At 34.3% G+C, this 23,825-nt stretch overlaps 1 protein-coding gene across 2 annotated transcripts; it reads left to right on the top strand.

Moving 5' to 3' along the window:
• Positions 1 to 9,687: 9,687 nt before the first annotated feature.
• CGA (glycoprotein hormones, alpha polypeptide) lies at positions 9,688 to 23,485 on the top strand. Of its 2 annotated transcripts, none has more exons than XM_016128194.2 (4): positions 9,688 to 9,770; positions 21,359 to 21,465; positions 22,499 to 22,683; positions 23,139 to 23,485. In XM_016128194.2, the coding sequence occupies exons 2-4, from the start codon at positions 21,366 to 21,368 to the stop codon at positions 23,214 to 23,216; spliced, it is 363 nt and encodes a 120-aa protein (XP_015983680.1). In that variant the 5' UTR covers positions 9,688 to 9,770; positions 21,359 to 21,365; the 3' UTR covers positions 23,217 to 23,485. The 2 variants fall into 2 exon arrangements, with proteins under 2 accessions (XP_015983680.1, XP_036079820.1); XM_036223927.1 differs by lacking the exon at positions 9,688 to 9,770 and adding an exon at positions 15,717 to 15,788.
• Positions 23,486 to 23,825: the final 340 nt, after the last annotated feature.

Below are 23,825 nucleotides of genomic sequence, written 5' to 3'. Positions count from 1 at the left end.
AGTCCTTTAAAGATCAGGCTCTTTCGATGCTGTGGCTTAGAGCTACCCTGGCATCATCAGAGTAGGACTAAGAAAAAAGAGAAAGCACATGGGAAAAGCACATCCCTCTTAACTGCCTTGATGGGACAGTGGCACATCTCTCTCACATTTTATTCACAAGAACTGATGACATGGTTCCATTTCTAAGTGCAAGAGGGTTGGGAAATATCTGGGTACACAGGAAAAGAAAATGTATTTGGTGAATATCTAGCTAATCTCTGCCATGGGGAATCTTAAAAACTGCATTCTTTTTTGCTGGTCATGGTTTTAGTCTAGTTTTAAGTTAAAAAGATGGAATAAACTAGATATTTTTCTCAAAGACCTTATTATGGTTGTATAAGGGGTTTCGAAAAATGTTTTATGGCATAAGCACAATCACAAGAATTCTCTGATTCATCAACATCCTCAGAGGATGAACATTCACCCAATGACTCAGATGGAATGTAGTAAGATAAGGGTCTAAGGCTTCTACGTGAAGAAAAAATTTCTCCCAATTCTTTTTTCTACACTGAAGATAGCTAACACTCTTTCTAGTATATTTTATTGTCAAAAAAGATTCACTTTCTGCTTTCATTCTGATAAACTTCTTTCTAAAGCATTAGTCCAGGAGCTTCTTCACTTAAACTACAGAACAAGTCGACTCCAGAGGGAAACACAAAGATAAAGTGATGTGGATCCTCTAAGAATTGGAGCATATTAAAATGCTTTACTCTGAATGTCATGTTCAAACAACTACTTTAATCATATAGAATTTTGCTAATTAAACAGCCAATTTAAAATTTAACTGGATTTTGAGTTACATTTAATTTTAATTGTTTCTGTTCTCTAAAAATATACATCAGAGCTTTTTAATTTTAATTCCACATTTTATGCAGCAGTTAACTCTCCCACACAGTCAGCTCCAAAAGTTGCAAAAGCAGAAATAACTACTTGCCGAAGGTATAGTTTCCTAGTTTTAAACTTAAAAAAAATTCTTCTGTTGAACTGTTTTGATTAAATTCTGCCCTTTATTGTATCTTATGAGACTCACAAAAATCGAGCAGACAGTGTGGTCTGTATGAATGTCATCATGGTCAAATTCTGACTTTGCAGTCTTTTTTCTGATTTTAAATAGTTTCTTCATTAAAAAACAGTCCTGTCTCTTTCTTTTGATTGCTAAGTCAATATTCTGGCTGTCTTTATTTCTTCATTTAAAAAATGTGTAGTATTAAAAATCTTCTACTTAGCTCTGTGACCTTAGGCAAATCACTGTGCATTAGAGAGCCTCAGCTTTTTTACTTTTGGAATATAAATAGTCTCATAGTTTTGTTGAGAAGATTTCAAACCAGATGATGGATAGAAAGGTGCTTTGAAATAGGACCTGTGCAGGATCGTGGAGAAAGAGGAAGATTTAAGTATGTGGAGAGGAAAGTGGGGGGCACCTCAGACAGAACTGTGAGATCTGTCCTGATGAAAATGCACAGAGGTGAGAATGAATAACTCAAGCTGGCTGACTCTGAAGCAGGTCGTTGTCCTGGGTGTGTTAAGGAATAAACTTAAAATGTAGGTTAGGATTTAGTGGAGAGGGAGGTCTTTTCATTGACAAGGACCTTAGATCAATTTTTGATTAGGAAGTGGTGGGATGAGGTTGGTATTTTCAGACTTGTCTGGCAAGAAGGGAGAGAAAGCAGATGCACTAAGACCAGTTAGAGGGCAGATATGCCAATCCTGGTGAGAAGAGATAAAAGCCTGAACTATATGAGTGCAGTGGGATAAGGAAGAATGGTATGTGAGAGGAATGGAAAACCATTTCTGTCATCATTATACCACTGCTGCCGCCATCCAAACCACAAAAAGCATGGTATTGCAAGAGGTTGCATGAACTTGATAGGACAGATAAGGAGAGTGGTCAAGAATGACTCTAGCTTTAGAGTTTCAGTGACTAGGAAAATAATAGTGACAGGTGTAGTACTTTTCCAGGAGAGAGGAATGCAGGCATTAGTGTTGGATATATTACGTTTGAGATGGAAGCTGGAGATGAAAGTGAAAAGTTCCAGATTCCATTGCTTGCCATGCTTTGCTTTCAATGTTATGTCTTTGTAATACGGAACTGCTGTAGTCTCTTACATGCACTATACTGTCATACTTTAAGCCTTTTCTCTTGCTGTTATCTCTGATCAAAATACCCTTTCTTCTTTCATTATTATTATTTTTAAAGTCAGGTTTAGTGATGCATAAAAATTCATACTTTCTAGATGCATGGTTTAAATATTGACAAAAATATACAGCCATGTAACTACCACTACTCAAGATATAGAAATTTCTTTTGTGTCCTTTCAGAGTCAATCCTCTTACCCCATCTCTAAAATCCTGAACTGATTTCTGTCCCTGTAGTTTTTCTTTTTCCTTAATGTCATATAAATGGGCTCATATTGTAAATAGCATTTTGTGTATGGCTTCCCTACTTAGCATAATAATTTTGAATATTATTCATGTGTTGCATGTATCAGTAGTTCATGTCTTTTTATTGCTGAATAGCATTCCTATGTATAGATGTGTCATGCTTTGTATTGTTCAAGAACAAAATTCAGCTAACTAAATTTGAAGATTTAATTGGCTTTATTGAGTGATTAATGAATTGTGCAGCATCGCACCTAACAACTAGAAGGGTGTTCCCAAGGGTTGTACAAAATGGAAGGTTTTTATAGAAAGAAGGGTGGGGCAAGAGAGGTATTAATAAAAAAAGAAGAAAAAAGATTATTTTTAGACCAGGACATCTTCTTTGTTGGGGAAGCGAACTGCAAGGATTTTTATCATACAGATTGCCTCTTCTTTCTATTGGAAATGGGGAGATGGAGAGGGACCACATGACAGATTATCTCATTGGTGTTGACAAGTTGGTTAAGATTCCAGACTAGTTGGTTAAGATTATGTTGTTGGGAGAGGTTGAAACAGCAATTAGGTCAGGCATTAAATCTAGGTTTGGTATTATGGGCTTTAGCACAAATGACGCCATTTTGGGCCTGTGGTTTTCTCTTTAACAATATATACATTCTCCAGTTGAAGAACAATTGAATTGTTTTTAGTTTTTTGCTTTTATGCTTAGAGCTAGTATAAACTTTCAAATACAGGTCTTTGCACAGACATACGTTTTATTTTCTCTTGAATAAATACCTAGGAGAGATTGCTAAATTGTAATATAAATATATATTTAATGTTATAAGAAGTGGCCCAATTGTTTTCTCCAGTGACAATGCCATTTGCATTCCCACCAGTAATATAGAAGAGTTCCACTTACCCTTACTCTGCATCCTCGCCAGCAGTGGTTGTTTGAGGTGCCTTCTCCCTCTCCCTCACTCTCCTCTCCCTCTCTGTGGGAAGACAGCAACCATGTTGTTAGCAGTCCTCTGGAGAGGCCCAGGTAGTAACCAGCCTGTCTCTGTCCAACAGTCAGTGAGGAACTGAGGCTTGCCAGCTTCCATGTGAGTGAGTTCAGAAGTGGATTCTCCTCCTTAATTGAGTCTTAAGGTGACTGCAGCCCCACCTGATAGCTCAGCTGCAATCTCATGAGAGATCTTGATTCAGAACCTCCTGGCTAAGATGCTCCCAGATTTCTGGCCCTCAGAAACTATGTCAGATAACGCTTGTTATTTTAAGCTGCTAAGTTTGGAGTCATTGGTTATGCAGCAATAGATAGTATATCAGACTAAGACGCTGGCATGAAGCTCAAGGGAGATATCAATCCTGGAACAGATTTCATGTGAAGCTATGAGAAAGAATGAGTTTTGCACACTTTGTTCTTGAGGCCAGAGCTTCCTACACTATTTCTGGGACCAAATCCAGAATGTCTCTATCTCAAAGGATATAAATAATTATCAAGACAAAATTAATTTTGAAAAACAGAGTGTGTTGGATGTAGGGAGAGGGGGCCACACACTCAAATAATGATTTTGTCTTATTCTTGGAATTGTAAGAGTTGACTTCCACACTGGTTTCTCTCCATTTCTTTATCAACGGCTCTCACACTATATTTTATGGTATTCTAATCTTTTGGTAATTTTCAAGTTTATACAAATTTTCATATTCACTCTTTCTCTTTTTTTTCTTTCTTCTTTTGTTTTCCCCCGGACTCCAGCCTAAATGTTTTACAGAGTGACCCAAGTTAAAATAACTCCCAGAAGGAATCTGATCAGGCATAGAGATAAACGAAACCATTACTACTGCCTATTCCCATTTGGCCCCCACATCCCAGAGAACATTTATCCTGGAGCTGTGAGTGTGCAGAATGAATGGGTGTAGAGCAGGTCTGGTGGGCAGTGGCTGATTCGTACTGTTTCATAAACGCTGGCACCTTTGTGAGCAGCAAAGTCTTCCCACTGTCTGAACAATGACTGGCACTTGATCAGTCCAAATGAGGCTTAGGCGGCATTTAGATGCTGAGATTAGACAGAATCATTCCACCTTTCAACTAGATTGAGCTGCGGGTAGGGGTGGTTTGGTATGTGGGGAGAAGGTGTCAGGATAATGTTTCTGACAACATCTTCCCCTTGCCCTTAAACATATTTTTCATTGAATAGCAGCCAAGATTTTAGGTCAGGACAATTGGCACTGCTGGCTCCTCCTTGTAGAAACTCTGAGATTTCTGTAACTTACACTAAAAATATCATCCAAAGGAAGTCTCCTTTACTTAATAAAAGTGGCTCTGATTTCCTCCCACTAAATTCTTTATTGCCTCTAAAGGCGAACATAACCATTTAAACAGATGAGGAAAAATACAGTTTTCTGAATGTAGCACTCTTACCTCTCATGGCAAAATAGCCACACCCTTTAGAATATAGACGCTTTAGACAAACTCATATGACATCTAATACCTCCTAAGACTCCTTTCGCAAAATTGGGGTAGGAAGTACTTTTGGGCTTCATCCGCCCACCCTGTCCATAATGCACTATAAATGTAACTGAATCACTCTATCAATACAAATGCTTCTTTTTTAGTTTTTGCACAAAACCCATTTCTCCTGTGAAGCCTTTCATTGATAGCCTATGACTGAAAACTTTCTGAAATGGAATTGGGAGGAGATACATGCAAAGCAAAAAGAAAAGGAAAAATGTTAAACAAATTCCTTTTCGCTTGTGAGATTTTCCTCCCTTTCTTTGAAGCATTATTTGCCTAGTCTTGTGACATTTCAGATGAGGAAGATTTCACATAATTGTTACAGCAGCTTCTCTCTTTCTCTGAGGGTTCAAGTGACAGAGGTTGTTAGCCTGAGAAATAGGATGTTTGCATTATTGATTAGGCCACATTGTTTTGACTGAAATAGTAGTGAAAATTCTTGGCTGATTTGCATGTGTCACGTTGGCCTGGGTCTTGTCCGTCAATTCTGGAGATATTTTGTTGCTGCAGCGTGTTAGACATCACATTTCAGTATGTTCTTTCAGACTGTCAGTTACCTTACCTGCTGCTGCTGATTACAAACCTTATCGCAACCAAGAAACTGTCTACTGCTTGTTTTTGTGTCTGTGACCATGGATAGTTTTTGGGTGCTTTGGGCTATGTTTATTGTAGATTCCCATTGTTGGAAGTTTCTGCTGTTTGTGTGGAGTGAAGGCTCACATAGCTGAACAAATGACTTTACCATTTTCAATTTAGTTGTGCTACAGGGGCAGTCAAAGATGAAAACAAACCATATTGCTCCCTAACTACATTTCTGGCTTACTAAACAATGCTGTACGGTCATGCTTCTCAAGATTTGGTACATAAAAATGCAAATTTCTCAGCTTAGCTGACAGATTTTGACCGGGTAGGTCCCAGATGGGACCCACGAATCTGTATTTTAAACAAACAGTCTGGTAATTGTGATTTAGCTGACACGTGGGTATACTGCAAGAAATAGCTACACGGCATTAAAGAGTTGAGTTGAGGTTAGGAAATAAGAGTTCTGTCTTAGCCTCATAACAAGTCAAAGATAATGTTGAGGGAAAATCTCAATACTTTTAATTTATAGCAACCAGATTGTAGCAACTTAAAGATATGATTTATGTCTAATTTCTCTTCGGTAATGCACTTTGGTTGATATACTTGGTAGATAGTCACTAAATAATTAAATCTAATACTTAATGATCTTAGCAAAGGTAAAACAGTTATTATCAGTTATCAAACATTTTTATTATTATGAATTAAAATAGAGAACCTAAAACTAGACCCCAAAATATTTGGGAATTTAGTAGCCTTTCAAATTAGTCAAAGAAAAAAAAAGGGTTGAGTATTCCCTATATGGTGTTATAACAAATGGCTTGCCATTTAGATTCGAAAAGAACCTGGATTCCTACTTCACTCTTCACTCCCAAATAAATTACACATAAATTAAAGATCTAAACTGAAAATAAATAAAGCTGTTTAGATTCTAGAATAAAATATGAATACTTTTTTTCCTAGTATCTTGGCATTGCATAAATCCAACAAAACTAAAAGTTAAAAATAGACATATTTGACTATATGGAAACTGTTGTGTGATAAAAATATCAGAAAAGAATAAAACATCAAGCTTAAAATTAAAGATAAAATTAACTATGTGAGAAAGATTTTTGAACACGTTTTCCCAGAAAAATAACCCTTAAATGACCTATAATTAATGAAATGATATTCAACCCTGATCAAAATAAATAAACGCAAATGAAAATAAGATACTATTTTTTATCTATTTCATAAAAATTAACATAATTTATGGCACTAGCTTGGAAGAGTAAAGAGCACGTAAGCAGTCTCTATATAAGTTTAAAATATATTCTTTGATCCAGCAATTCCAATTCTAAAAATGTATCCTAGAACTATAATCGTACATAAAACCAGAACAAGGATGATAATTATAGCATTGTTTATAATAGTAAAAAACCTGAAATTGATGTAAATGATCATTAGTAGAGGACTGGTTAAATAATTAATAATCCATAATACTTTGTACTATTAAAAATCTGGTTGTATCTGTCTGAATATTTGGATATAGAAACAACCACCAAGATGCACTGTCAGGTTTAAAAAGAAGAAAGAAGGTAGGGCACTAATGTGCATATTATGTTTCTATTTGTATACAGCAAAACTCCAGGAAATGTGTATATACATAGAAAATTGCTGGAAACATTAAGAAAGTGTTAAAAATGGATACTTTTATGAATTGGAGTAAAGATTTTGGAGTAGGAGACTTATTTTTCATTGTATATACTCTTATATTGCTTGAAAATTTTAAATCATGTAATGTATCATTGAAATTACTGAAGAAAAAGCTACTTGAAAAAGCACAGATTTTACATACCTCAGCTGTTTTTCTGATTGCAGCATAATGTTTGTGATAATCATACCTTGCTATTAGAAGAATCAAATTATGTTTAATAAAACAAATTAAGTAAGCATATTAAACATTTATGAAGGTGATTATTCTTTTAAAATTTGGTGTGTAAATGACAAATCTTCATTAGGAAAAATTCATGCTGTTAGTGCAGCCTGTATGCACTTCAGTGTCTCACTCTGCTATGCAAAGATCAACATCGTAACAGCTACTATTTCTCCTATTATCCCAGTGTCTTCACCTAGTCTGCCTTCTTGGTAAGAGGCGCACAAATTTTAGCATCTGAGAGGTAACTGTAAGTGAATGAGGAGTGGTTTGGATTTTTCACCCACCAGCTCTACCAGTTATTCAAGATGGGGGAAAATGGAGCTGTTAGGCATGGGATAAAACTGTCAAAAATACACGAAAGCAGCTATGTAAAATATTGAGACAAAACCATTTTTTGATAACAGTACTTGACCTAGTTATAACTAAAATTATATTTCTCCAATTAAGTAAAAATTAAATTCCCAATTGTAATTAAAGGTAATATATGCCATTTTAGAAAATATAGAGAAGTATAATTTATACTATGCCAACAGAAAGAAATTTCTGTAAACTATGAGCACAAATGCAGAGTTTTCTCCAATTTTTGTATGCTGTTTATCATTTTAAGGAGAATTGGGATAGGAGTGGGGATTTATGTATAATTTACTTACATATACACAAGATATGTGCAGAAACATATATAAGAAACTAGAAACATCACCCCTGACATAGAGAAATTGGGTGTCTGGGGAGAGGGAGAGGTCAAATGTAGAAGGAAATGTTTTGACATCTCTTTTGTATAATTTATTTGTTTTGCCACATCATGTTTTTTTTTAAATACCAAAAAAAAAAACACTGTAAACTTTAAAAATGCTATAAAAATTTTCATAAGAATTCTCCAATATTCCTAATTCTTATATAGAAACATATGAAATAAAAATAAAGCCAATTACTAAATCACGAACCAAATGGAAATAATTTAACAATAGCACACAAGAAACATCATTTCTACCTAGTTATCCAGATAGAAAATAAAAAATAATTGAAAGAATCATAAATGAGGAGAAAATAGAATAAAAGAGAGTGAAATGACTTAAAGGAAGGGAGGGAAGGAAAAGGAATTTTTTCCTAAGACTTGAAAGGCGTCCTTCCCTTGAAACTATGAGGGCTCCAGATTTCCAAGATAAGTCTGCTACTTTGAAAATATACTACCAATCCTTTCAGATTTAAATGATAGAAATTCATGAATAATGGTGACATCAATTGTCACCAGGAAATGGTGAATGGGTAAAGTAGATAATGGGAGAAACCATCAGAAGGAGGTAATGGAAATCTGAAAAGGTGTAAGAACTGAAACAAATCAGTTTATCACAGATAATAAATCACAGAACAACTTTGCTTTCTTTGGTCAATTTCTTTTTGTTAAATAGTTGATTTTGTACCACAAGAATCTTCTAAGCTCTCCTTTGGGGAAATTATTAGTAGTTTGTACCTAAGCCAGTCCCCACAGAAATGGGGTTGAGCAGAGTAAGTGGAGACAGGAACCTTTTTAGGATTATCATCTGTGTGTGGATAAAAGCAGCCATAGCTGTAGCCTCGGGAGCTGGGTAGGTTTTAGAGGTGCTGTACTGGCAATGTTGGAGTTAAATGTCCCACAGCTGGCAAGCCATAACACGTGTATTTTCTGTTTAGGAAGAAACTGAGCTTTATGAAAGTGAAATGAGAGAGAAAAAAGGCACAAGTATTGAGATCCAATCAGTCTTTCTCAGAACTGCCTCTTACCTTCTCCATACATCCTTATTAAATACATTCAGTTTCAGAAAGGTCTTAAATAGGCATGTGTTTCATTATTTGTTTCCTACAGGAATAATGTAAGCCTGGCAATGCTCTATATCTATTACTTGAAATTTATAGCTCTTCTCCGTTTTAAGTAAACATCAGGTACTTAGCTAATTAAATGTGATACTCTTAGGATTTTGTTTATAGGAAAGTTTCAACTTTCAGGATGTTGTGTGTAAGTCTTGATAAAATTACGTAGAAAATGACAGTGTACTCTTGTTTCATAGGCTGACCTTGCGGTCACCACTGCCTGAAAATGGCTCAAAACAAAAAATGATCTAAGGGTTGAAAGAAGATAAGATCAAATTGATGTCATGGTAATTACACAAAGTACCATTCAACCGTTGGATGGAATTTACTGTTGATCCCTAGGCTTAGATGCAGGCGGGAATGTGCAGTTTTTTTTTATTATTTTGCTGGTATAAAAGCAGGTGAGGACTTTATTAACTGTAGTCACTGAGAAATCGCAAGACAAAGCTAAAATCTCCCTTCTGATCCACACTCAACTGACCTGAACACATCCTGCAAAAAGTCCAGAGGAAGGTAATATAAAATAAAAGAAATTTGGAGATTTTAATTAAGTGATGGGTAAAATATTTGAGAATACAGGGGAGCTGTGCATAAACCTTAGTAAGAAGAGGGAAGGGCATTTACACATTCTCTTTTCAGCATTCATTATTGCACTGGAAGAAAGTCTGTAAAATTGTGGTCTGTGATCACAGGCTAAGATGTTATCTAACAGAAGCCAGAAACCAAATGTCTCCTCCTGAGATGTGTGAGTGCCTGTCATTATCTTGATTTTCCTTAAGAAATATTGGATGTCATTTAAAAGGCATTCTTTTGAGTGACTTTTAGGGGTCAGGGAGAGGGCGAGTAGATATTATGTAAGATACTGATATTGTTTTATCATCAGTTTTTAAATGATGCATCATTAACTGTATCTTCAAGTTGCCCACTGATAAAGCAGCTTACCTGTTCAGCTAATGACCATAGCTCCTGACATCTTTTCAATAGTTGTTCTTGTGTAAACTTGAACAGTAACACCGACATCTCTTAAACATCATTTCCATTTTCTTCTTTCATAAAATGCTAGCGAAATAAGAGTCATTAGTATTTTACAACTATTACTGATGACTTTCCCATTCTAAATGACTTTCCCAAGTCTAACTGGTTTGTTCCTAATAAGAGTTTCAGGAAACTTTGCTAAATATAATTAGTTATATTTGCATCACTGCTAGTTGAAATGGAGAAATTCAGACTGAAAAAGAAAAGTGCTCTTTTGTTTCTCTTCATTAGTGTTGAGAAACACGATTTAACTATGGGCTGATACAATGTGGGTTCCTTGGAATATAGAAGCTCTATTTCATCTTCATAAGAACTTTTGTTTTGTAAGCTTCACAGTCCTTTTCCTGCTCAAAAGTAAGGTATTTTACATTAGAGCGGAGGACTTTTTAAGAAGTTTCTGTAGATATCTTTTAAATATTTACTTGACAACACCAATTCAATTATTCAAAATATGTGTCACCCAAATTGCATTGTAATACTTTGCTATAGTCTTGAATTATTAAAAAAAAAAAGAACAATCACCATTTATGAAAAGTTTATGTGTTTTCAACTTTAATTTTGGTTTTGATTTTTTTTTTCAGTAACATAGACTTGTTAAAATTTTGAGTCATATTTCTTACCATTTCCTGCTGAAAAGGGCAGCAAGCGAACAATGTTAGAAAAGCAATCAATTATGTTTCAGAACGGATTCTCAGTTTCATTGTACGTTTCTTTGTAATGTGGGACTCAAATTTGCATAAAAACTCAAAGTGAGAGCTGGGAAATAGAAATAGTAAAACCAGAAGGTAACGGGCATTTTGTACAGAGTAGATTAAAATAATCTGCTTTCGCAAAGAGAAAATGACCCATTGTACCAAACTCCCATTTTTATAGATTATGAACTCTAAAGTAGTTTGCTATCAATTTATGATCCTTGCAAATTCTGGTTTTGGTGTGTAACATTTCAGCATTACTCACTATAATGTTGGAAAAAGTAATCTAGCAATCATTGGTTCATCATTCTCAGAGATAACATTATAGAAATGCTCTAGCATTCTTAATCCACTGGGAGGGGGTGGGGAGAAGAAAGCAGGGTCGAGGGGCCTTAGGTTGGACTGAGAGTAGAATCAAGGGCAATGTTAGGAAATGTTAGGAATCAAATTAAAAAAGACAATAGTAACATTATTATCTATATGTGAATCAATGTCCTAAAGAAGGAAATGGATTAACTGTGTTCTTTGAGGCTATAGGGGTAGTATAGGTAAAAGGACATAATCTTAGGATCAGATTACTTTCTAGTGCCTTTGGGAAATCATCTTACTTCTCTGAAGTGTAGTTTTCTAATCTATGAAATAGGTGCCATAAGAGTATAAAGAAACTCAAACAAAGAAATATATGTGAAAGACAATTCTTTCCCCCCTTTTCCCTCTCTCTACCAATCAGGCCCTAGTTCTCATATATTGAGCAGTTATGAAATGCCTCTTTATCCAAATGAAATGGCTCTCTTAAGGCTGTTTTGAATATGTGAAGTCAGATAAATATAAAAAGTTACATGGGCAAGTTATATTTAAACTGCCACATAATGTTGCTCTAAAAAAAGAAAGATATCAACACCTCATGTAGGGATATTCCATCTGAAAAAAAATTATTTAAGAAGTTCATTGTAAAATATAAAGATTTGAAAGCAGTATAATGAAGTGCGGTTCAGACCTTGAAGTCTGGAATTGTAAAGACACATTCTAAAATCTTGACTCTGCCAGTGACAAAATTCGTGACTTTGTATGGATTACTTCACTTCTAGAATTTCTTTACCTGCCAAAAATGAGAATAATAACTCATAGGGTTGTTATGAATTTTAAATATATTTGTGTGTTCAAGGTACCTAAAACAATATCTTGCACACTCAAATACTCCATTAACAATAAGTGTCATTTTAAAAGTATATTATATGTGTGTTACATGCTGTTAAGCCAGCTCTGACTCCTGGCGCCCCTGTGAACGAGTGATGTCCACCATGTCCTGTCCTCAATAGTCCTGCTCAGTAGGACTATAGAGTCATGCCTATGGCTTCTTTCAAGGGGTCAATTCATCTCATACTTGGTCTACCTCTTTTCCTGTTGCCTTCTATTTTCCCAACATTATTGTCTTTTTCAATGAACCTGCCTTCTCATGATGTGCTTGAAGTAGGATAGCTTCAGTTTTGTCATTTTTACCTCCAGTGGTGTTTGAGGCTTAATTTGCTCTAGGACCCACTTGTTTGTCTTCCTGGTGGTCCAAGATACCTGTAGAACTCTCCTCCAACATCATATTTCAAATAAACCATTTTTTTCTCTATCAGCCTTCTTCACTAATCAGCTTTCACATCCATATAGTAACTGGGTATTTAAGGGTGTGGGTGATTTTAACTTTGGTCTCTAATGACACGTCTTTGTTCTTGATGATCTTTTCTAATTATTCTATTGCTGCTCTTCTGAGTCTTAGCCTTTTCTTGACTTCTTGGCTGCAGCCTCCATTTGAAACAATGGCTGAACCAAGGCAAACAAAATCTTTACATTTTCAATGTCTTCATTATCTAAATTAAAGTTGTGTATTTTTTTCTGTAGTGATAATTTTTGTCTTCTTAATGCTCAAATTCAGTCCTGCTTTGGCACTTTTTAAATTTTATTTTCATCAGAAATCATTTTTAATCATTGCTATTTTCTATCAGTAAGATGATGTCATCTGCATATCTTGTTACTGATATTTCTTCCATCAATTTTTAAAGTATAAGTTATTATTATTACCAGATCTGGTATTGCAGGTACTATGTAGAATTCTAATACCAAATTTTTTTCACACTTTGTTACATTTCTCCTAATAGAGCACCTGGATATGTCTTATATAAATAACACCCCACAGAGGAAAAGTACCAAGAGAAAGTAGAGAAAGATTGGGGTTTCATATCTCAGATCCTGGAGGAGAAATTTTTGTTATAAGAGAGAGCAGTTGTTCCGATCTATTGCTGTGCACCAAACCCAAAAACTTAGTGTGTAAAACAAGGTATTATTATCTCTTAAGGTTCCGTAGGTGGACTGGGTTCAGCCAGGCAGTCATTAGTATGAATTTCTCATGCATTTGTGATCAGATAGTGGTTTAGTCTGGAGTCATCTGAAGGCTTAAACCGGACTGGTCATGCAGGATGGCTTCTTTGCTCATTACTTCTTGACCTCTTTCTCTCTGAGTGGCATCTCATTTTCCAGGCCCTCTCTATGTGGCTTGGTCTACTCACTCTATGGTGGTCTCAGAATAGTATCCCTTCTTACATGGCAATTGGCTTCTAACAGGTGGGAAGCAGGAAACTGCCAGGTCAGTGTAGGGATGCATGCACAAGTGGCCCAGTGTTGCCCTATTTGATTGGTCTAAGTAGTCATAGGGCCCGCCTAGATCAAATAGGGTACAAAGATAGACACACCACTTTTTGATGTGGGAGCGACGAGGTCATACCACAGAGGGAATGTAGGCTGCGAGATATTTTTGTGGCCAACTTTGAGAAGTAGAACCTGACAACAGTGAAAACTTCAGGGTAATGAACAACAAGGGGGTTTCTCTTTGCAGATCCTCCGTTCTGTTTTAATCGCAGAAAAAAATGTTTGCAAAGTAATGTTCTAGGATTGAGAAATCTATTATTTCAGTCTACCTACCTTATTATTGAAAGACTTCAAGAAAAATTAAATATGTGTTTATGCTTTAGTGCTTTTAAGTGGGAATGAGACTCTAAGATTGCATGAAAATAGCTCAAATGAACACAACAAAATATAATGCACAAATTTTAAAAGTTAGAAGAAAGACTCTTATATTACTATGATAATGTTCCACATAAAACTTTTCTGGTCTTTGGATATTTTACTTTTCTGGGTGATAAATATACATTATCCAATGCTTCATTCCTGAAAGCATTTATTACTACAATAATAATAATTTTAAAAATTGGGTATTTTTAAACAACAGACCATTTGAAATTCTCATTTAAAACAATATTTCATAGAGCATAGGGTTCATCTTATCAAAATTTCTTATTGATTTAGTGTGTAGATAATTTTGGCAATGTGTTAAAAATGATAATGTGTTAGAAAAACCAGAAAAGTAATGGAAAAAAACAAGATTTGGATTACATAATTATACTAACACTGTAAAATGCTTTTAAATAACAATTAAGGTAGAAAGTGTACATCTTATTATAAGTCCCTTAAATTTAGTCAATTATGGAAAGAAATTTCTCAAATTATAAGTATTACAAGAATGGCCATAGAGGAATTAAAATTATTTTTATAATTTTATGAACCCTTCAATTTTCTTCTAGAAACTACCTGCTCTTTTTATTTATTTTTAAAGTAAATATTTTAAGGTCATCTTTTGTTCTGTTCCTCTTTGTGGAAACCTGTATTTCTCTTGTCTATGGGACTCCCTTTTTCACCTCTTTTCCCCCATGCCATTAATTTCATCAGAAAACAAGTTGGCTCCCTTTAAATTTTTGTGAAGGCACAAAACACTGTTAAGTGATTGATAAACAGAAATCCCATCCCAAATACTGCTGCTGAACTATGACTTCACTTATTTTCTTCTAGGTACTAGGATACTTTGCAGACAAATTATTTGCCACTTCTACTTGCTAGGGAAATTATGAGGATACTGAATACATGAAGTTCCTACACAAATGTCAAAACAATAAAATATATATTTACCACTATTGTGTTTTTTTTTCCTTCAAGTAGATATTCTTTATTCTCATTAGTTTTTCATCTGTTTGTTTTCAGCCTACCAAAATTCTCAATGTCTACAAATGCTTTTATTAACAGCGATCATCACTCTAACTCATAGCCATTTGCCTTTGTAGTTGGATCAGATAGTAAGAAATGTGTTCCTATTTATGTTACTTACACTTATTGCAGTATCTGACATGTAGTTGGTACTTATTCAAAGCCTTTAAATCTTTCAAGTGTTCAATTTGGGCCTTAAATTTTGCACATAATAACATTGAGCTTTTGTCAAATTATCCAAAACTCATCTTTTTATAAGATAGAGAAAACATTAATTATCTATATCAAAGAATGGGTGAGGGGATCTGAGGCAGATTGTGGGAGTGTTAACCGGGCTGTCCTGGTCCATTCCCCCAATCTCTCAGGCACTGCTCATTACCTTTGGAGAAGACTATTGATGAATGTGTTAATGGGTCTCAAGGTCATTCCAGTGCCTAGGAGCAATGTTGGAATGTCTACTTGGAAGAACTGAGAAAGAACATGGGGGATTTTTGCAGTTGGTGACTGGAATGTGGGATCATAAAGACACTCATTGCTAAAACAAAAAGAAAAATGAAAAAAACCCACTTACTGCAACTAGAGCACATGAGGAAAGAATCTAGTAGTCATGGCCCAAACTAGTAGCCATGGCCACTCCAAGCTGAGTTTTCTCACTAGTGACCCCAGACTCTTGGAATTTGTCCACCCAGAGACAGAGGTGGTCACTTGGTGAGAGATGAAGGTGAGCCTGCTCTGTGGGAAGTGGGGGAATATAGGATATCAGGCATTCTACTTTTTCTTTGACTTCCCATCTTCCAATCTTTCATCAAGGTTGAACTGTTGCTGTCTTCTTTGGACCAGGCAAGATGCTAAATTCTACAGGCTTATTTTCTGTTTAACAATTACTGAATAACTACCTTATGCCAGGGAACGTGTTGGGGATTAAAGGCTTTGCTTTCAAGGTTCTCTTTCATTAATTCTCTGAAGGCAGCCTCCTTTTCCTCTCCTTGGTAGTTAGCTGGATTAGATGGGCTAATGAGGTGAAGTCGTAGGTTAACGCTCTAGAAGTCAGTTAGCTTTAATCTGTCCTGTTAACAAAGAATTATGTTTCTAATCCTAGCCAGTCATCTCAAAAATGTGCTATGAGTCAGTTGGACTTCCTGGTGTGGAAAGTATGGATGAGTCACTCCATCTATCATGCTGTTAGAAAAACCGAAAACCTCACTCTCTGACAGTGGGGGAGCAATGGCAGCATCTTTGTAGGTGAAGGGCAGGATGTCACATTGTACCAAATACGTTTAATCTTCTTGGAACAACCTTTTATATATATGCATGTGTACATATATGTGTATATTTATACATACATATATATATACACACATATGTACGTATATATGCATGTATACATACACATATGTGTACCATATATACATACACATCTAATTATATGATATATAGAAAACATTCATTTTCCTTTAAATGTTGCAATAATAGGATGGATAGGTAGGGATTATAGAGTTCTCAATCCCAGAACGTTATACTTTATGAGGATTTTTTTCTGTGATAAAAACAGCAGATGATTTGCAAAGAGAAGCCCCTTGTTGTTCATTGCACCCAAGTTTTCGCTGCTATGTGAGGTTGTACTTCTCAAAAGTGGCCACAAATATCTCTCAGCCTACATCCCCTCTGCAGTATTACCCTGCCACTCCCATATCAAAGGTGGTGTGTCTATCTTTGCACCCCGTTTGATATATGGGGTGGGTTTGTACGTGTATGATACTTGGTATGTGAGGAAAAGATAGCATTCTTGAAAGTATAAAATAATATTATTTCTATAATTTGCTATTATTATTATTTAACATGTTTGCATAATATTTATTTTGATTACATATAATTAATGTATTAAGTGGTTTATAAAATAGACATTCTACCAGTGTACCATTCTTTCTCTCTCTACACACACATATATATATACATACATATTTATGTATATATATGAGATTCAGGGTTTAAATTGGGTGTCTCTTAGTTTATATGAAATTGTAGCTGTCCAAAATTTAGATTCTTAATGTAATATGACTCTGTGAGGAAAAGATAGCATTCTTAAAAGGATATATATATTAGATAAATACCCTATATATTATCTATATGGTACAATGTAGGGTGTTTACCTATTTTATAAATCATTTAAAATATTAATTATATATAATCACTATAAATAATATTATGCAAACATATTTTAAATAATAATGGTAAATTATGGCAATAATATTCTTTCATACTTTCGAGAATGCTATCTTTTCTTCACAGAGTCATATTATATTAAAAATCTAAATTTGTGGACATGTATAGTTTGATATAAATTAAAAGACATGATTTAAACCCTGAAGCTTTTATATATATATTTTTATTAATGTTTTCTTTTAAATTCTTGTATTTAAAGAATTGTATTGTATTGTATTGTATTGACTTGTATTTTAATGTAAAATGGTTCCTACTTACGGCATATTTAACTTTTATAGATCCACATATTAGCTACGAATTATAGGTAACTGTCTCTAATGAATTTATATCTAAAAATATTTTCTTTCATTAAACATTTATTCTAAGTTGTCATTCAAGATATATCTTGTTCCTCAGCATGAATGACAGCTTTACATTAGCAACTTTTGATTGATATTATTATTACTGTTCTGAAGTCCCAATGCAGCATAATTACATCTACTCTGTGCAAGGCTTTGTGCTAGGGTGGTGGTAGATTAGAGGGGCATAGGTTCTGCCTTTATGAAGCTTTCATATGGATGGAGAGACAAACATGTACATAACTGGCTAGAGCCTGGGACATACTGTAAAACTTCAGTGAATGGAGTAGAGAGTTATTTATTCTGGTTTTGGAGTTGGCTGAAACCGTTATAGTGAAGCTGGCAGCTTGGCAACTTGACTCTGGTGGATGGGCTGAGAAAGGAGAAAAAAGCAGGCATACACTTGTTTGGACTCATATTATTCTGATGGCAGGTGATGGGAGCTATGTCGAGTGGACGTTGGAAACGCATATGAGGTTAGATGTACTGTCTGTGATATTTGCAGGGTACTGAAATACCAACAGGCTGAGATTAGCAAATCTGATTTAGATTGGGCATATTTTGCAAAATAGAATAATTTCAGCTGAACATAATTATTTTCCTGCTCTGGTTAACAAATTTTTTTTTTTTTTAATTTCCAAACAGAAAGATCTAAAAGGTAGTAGATAAAAACATTTGTCAAAACACTTTAAAAAACACCTAGAATTTGAAAGTTAATCCGTTCTGCTGGGTTAATCTCATTTAAAAAAAAATAAAGACAAAGCAATTTGTTTACTGAAAGCTACAGTAATGGACTTGAGTTCTACTTTTTTGATTTTCTCTTATTTTTAATTTTTAATTTTTATTTTTCAATTAGTGTTCACATTCGGTATTATTTCATATTAGTTTCAAGTGTACAGCATAGTGGTTAGACATTTATATAATTTATGAAGCGATTTTTATGAAGCGATTTCCACCAGGCACTATGTATAGTTATTACAATATTATTGACTATATTCCATACACTGTTCTTTACTTCCCTGTGACATTTTGTAACTGCTAATGTGTATTTCTTAATCTTTTCACCTTTTTCACCTATCCCTGAACCCCACTCTCATCTGTCAATCAATCATCAGTTTTTCTCTGTATCAATTAGTCTATTTCTGTTTGTTTGCTTGTTTATTTTGTTCTTTCGATTCCACATATAAGTGAAAGCATATGGCACTTATCTTTCCCTGTCTGACTTAGCATAATTTCACTTAGCATAATACCCTCTAGGTCCATCCATGTTGTTGAAAATGGCAATACTGCATTTTTTTTTGTGGCTGAGTAATATCCCATTGTATATATGTACCATATCTTCTTTATCTAGTTGTCCATTGATGGACTCTTAGGTTGCTTCCGTATCTTGGCTATTGTAAATAGACCTTTAGGGAACATAGGAGTCCATATATTTTTTAGAATTAGTGTTTTGGTTTTCTTTGGATAAATATCCAGAAGTGAAATGGCTGGATCATAAGGTAATTCTATTTTTAATTTTTTGAAGAACCTCCAAACTGTTTTCCATAGCGGCTGTACCAATTTGCAATCCCACCAACAGTGCATGAAGGTTCCTTTCTCTCTGCATCCTCACCAGTACTTATTTGATTTATTGATGATAGTCATTCTGACAGGGGTTAGGTGATGTCTCATTGTGGTTTTAAGATGCATTTCTCTGATGATTAGTGACATTGAGCATCTTTTCATGTATCTATTGACTATCTGTATGTCCTCTTTCAAGAAATGTGTATTCAGGTCCTCTGCCCAATTTTTAATTGAATTGGTCGTGTGTGTGTGTGTGTGTGTGTGTGTTGAATTGTATGAATTCTTTATAAATTTTGGAGATTAACCCCTTATCAGATGTATCATTGGCATATATCTTCTCCCATTCAATAGGTTGTTTTTTCATTTTGTTAATTGTTTTCAATCTTCTCCTCACTTTATCATAAAGCAAATTCTGAAATGTGCATTGACTTCATGCTCTCATGTTCTGTAATCTTGTTAAATTGTTTCTCTTTTATTAATTTTGATACAATTATTGACTGTATAATGCTGAATTTTCAAAATATATGAGCTACAATACCAAAGCACAAAACTGATGTTAGTTTAAAAAGAAACCACTTTCAATTCTGATATTTTCCTTGTAGCTTTGTATATCACTTAAGCAGTGATTCTCAAACTTTTTGCTCTCAGAACTTGTTTATGCTCTTAAGAATGATTGAAGAGCCCAAATAACTTTTTAAATTAAGTTATATTTATTAATATTTACTGATTTAGAAATATTTTTTAAAGTTTAAAGGTATTTATTCATTTAAAAACAACATAAACCCATCACATGTTAACATAAATAATAATAATATAAATAATATATTTATTAATAATATAAGTAATTATTAATATAATCATAAAAAGAAAGGATATAAATTATTTATATAAATAAATAATATGAATAACATATGTATATAAATAAATAATAACAAATATATTTATAAAAATGACAATTTTCAAAACAAAAATATCAGTGGAAAGAATGGCATTGTTTCACTATTTGGAAAAAAATTTTATAAGACTGGCCAAATAGAACCTAGGTACACTTTCATGTGTTTTGAATTTTTCAGTCTATTTCAACATTACATATCATGCAGCCCCTAAAAAATTTTTCTGAACATTCATGGGAAGATGAGAGGAAAATGGGCAAATAGCATCTTATATCATAAAAATCATTTTGACCTCTCAGACCCACTGAAAATGTTTAGGGCTTCCAGATCACAATGACCTTGAATAATATTTACTCAGTATTATTTGTTGACTGAAGATAAAACCAATAATTACTTGTGTCTAAACATATTTAAATCATGACATAAATATGTTTTAGCCTTACCTAAACTTACTTAGTCAATTTTCTGTATTTTAAGCTGTTAGTTCTACTGTTTGCCATATTATTTTTATGAGATGTATGGGTTGATATAAATATCTAGCAAAAATATCATTTTATTATGTCAGTCTGTATGAAAAATAACCAAAAGTTTTGACTCATATGCAATTTTATATCTCATTCTGAAATGTCTTTTTTTTTTTAAACCTTTTGATTTGAATAATTACAGACTTAGAGGAAGTTGCAAAAAAACACAAAGGTACAGGGAAGTCCCGATACCCTTTAGCCTGTTCTTCCTATGATAATACTTTGCATAATTATAGTACAATGTGAAAGCTAGGAAATTGACATTGGTACAACCCACAGAGTTTATTCAGTTTCACTGTGTGTGTGTGTGTGTGCGTGTGTGTGTGTGTGTGTGTGTGTGTGTAGTTCTATACAGTTTTATCCTATGTGTAGATTAGTGTGACAACAATCACAATCAAGATACAGAACTTTTCCATCAACACTCCTTAACTCTCTCCCCAACACTAACTACAAATAATAACATTGAGGCTTCTTAACAAGATAATATATTTTAAAAAGAGAATTTGTTGTTCTTATCATTAAACGTGATTCTACTGGTTGATGTGAGAAATGGGAAGATTCAATTTCCTACCTCCTTCTTGAAGACGAATTATTTTTTTATACATGGCTTTAGAGTGTCTGGGACCTGTAAGCAGAGGGATCATGTGACCAATTACTATTATTAGTAGTAATGTTAAAACTACTGGTTGTTATTATGACTGGTAAGCTAACTTTAGAGTAACAATTTCCCTCCCCATGTCTGTTTTGCAGAAGAACCATGGATTACTACAGAAAACATGCAGCTGTCATTCTGGCCACATTGTCTGTGTTTCTGCATATTCTTCATTCCTTTCCTGATGGAGAGTTTATAATGCAGGGTGTGTGACCAAACTTGGTTTTGCAGTAATGAGAAAAACACACATTTCTCAATGTACATTGATAACTTCATTAATTTTATATCCTCTTCCTTCTCAAATGTGATAAATCCTTGCTGCTGAATACATACCTAGGTACTTGCAGATTGTGAACATAAAATTAAATTAGTTTCCAAAAATGTACAGTGAAAATGATATCTTACATGTTTATTTAAATAGCAGGTTGTACATTTTCATTTGAAATAGATTCCTGATTGCTTTTTATTTGAGTTTTACAGGGAGAAAATGCTCTTTATTCAGTTTAGCTCAGTTTTTTTTTCTTTAATACATCTCCCAGAAGTTTTGAGAAAATTTTAACATTGCCTTTGTAGATGAATTTTCACATCAGTTAACAAGTGAGAAAAACAAAAATCATTTTATGCAATAAATTTGTTTTGCTGTATTGTGTGAAAAATCAAAAAGAGTAGCTGATATAATTTCATCTGCTATGAAATTGTGACCTACTATTGGTTATGGTTTTTCTCTAGACAAATAGCAATATTTTAATCCTAGATCCCAAATGCAGATGCCCCCTCTAATATCACTCTCTACTCTCACCAAGTTTTCTTAATTCCGACATATTTTTCTCTGTCAATATTTGAAATTTCTATAGGGAAAAAACAATAGTAGATTTTAAAGGGGGAAATATTTTGCCTTTGGGCAAAATTCTCCTGTCAGGTGTTTTCATCCGTCAAATTTTGTTTTCCCTACAGGCATACTATTAGTATTGGGATACAGAAATTATACTCGGAGAGAGAGAAACTACTGCTTTTGAGATTTCCCATGCATAACTGCAAAAATTGTCTTCCCATAAAAATAACTCTAATCAGTACAAATAGATACTAGGTATTAAGATTAACATATAGTCAAAAAAGTATTTATTTATCTATTTGTTTCCAATGAAAAAATATTTACTATCCCATAATAAAAAATGTATATAGTTTTTTTTTTTAATTATATTTGGATTATTTTATTCTTTGTCTTATTTTGGGGATAGGTTGCCCAGAATGCAAGCTAAAGGAAAACAAATACTTTTCCAAGCTGGGTGCTCCAATTTATCAATGTATGGGCTGCTGCTTCTCCAGAGCATATCCCACTCCAGCTAGATCCAAGAAGACAATGTTGGTCCCAAAGAATATCACCTCAGAAGCGACATGCTGCGTGGCCAAAGCATTTACCAAGGTGAGAACTGAAAGGGCCCCAGAAGCTTTTTAACAGTCTCATCAGAGAAATGTCCCCAGAGCACCTCCATGAGGTTTAATGCCGGGGGCGTCTGATGACCAATCCTTTGTCAGGCATTTGTACAGGGAAGGGCGGCTTTTGTCTCCTTTAATCAAAAGAGTCAGCAACCTTGTGGTATAGGCTGGATTTATTTAGAATAAAGAGAATAGGGGTGGAGGTGATTAGGGGCAGATTGGGAAAGAGAATAGCATGCTTCTTATGCAATGCGAATTTCACTTTTCAGAGTAAAAATATCAGAAAGAGAGAATATGGAAATATAGCGAGCATCTATTTAGTTCAGCTAGCTACAGACAATTTTATTTAAAAGTTTTCAAATTTGCCTATCAACTATATACTTATTATCTATCATCTATTTACTATCTATTATCTACCTATAATTTTTTTTTCCCCTTTAGGCCACAGTAATGGGAAACACCAAAGTGGAAAACCACACAGAGTGCCACTGCAGTACTTGTTATTATCACAAATCTTAAACATTTTGCAAAGTGCTGTGCTGATGATTGCTGATTTTCCGGAATGGAAAATTAATTTGTTCAGTGTTTATGGCCTTGCGAGATAAAATCCTCCTCTGCCTTACCATACCACTTTTGACATGCTTCGAGGATATACTGCAGCTTTATTGCCTTTCTCTTTATCTTACAGCAAAATCAGCAGTTAGTTCTTTTTGTCTGGAATGAAATACAGCATTTAGCATGACTATAAAAAGCTGGATATGCTGGAAATAAAGTCTTTTAGATCATCATTCTATCATTGAATTCTAATTTTTTCTTAAAAGTTTAAAGGCAGTTGCTTTTGATAGAATCAATTGAAGGGAGTGAGCCAGTGGGTGAGCTGGGGCCACATGCACTCAGCAACGTGACCCTGGAGAACCTTGTTCCCGTTGACCCTTCTAGAGCAAGCTGTGACTCTTTCAGCCAGTGGGAGGGATAGTTACTAGACAATCCATTGGAGTGAGGGAACGAAAGGTAACTTCTATTTTTATTCGTTTTTATATCATCCCTTTAGATAACCATTTTGATGAGTTTTATAATAGTATCGATGTATTCGTATGGTAAAACATGTATATAATTTATAAATAAATA

Source organism: Rousettus aegyptiacus, unplaced genomic scaffold (assembly GCF_014176215.1).
Source record: "Rousettus aegyptiacus isolate mRouAeg1 unplaced genomic scaffold, mRouAeg1.p scaffold_m13_p_1, whole genome shotgun sequence".
Lineage (NCBI taxonomy): Eukaryota > Metazoa > Chordata > Mammalia > Chiroptera > Pteropodidae > Rousettus > Rousettus aegyptiacus.
The sequence above is the reverse complement of the archived record's forward strand: the minus strand, read 5'-3'. Positions and strand labels throughout refer to the sequence as shown.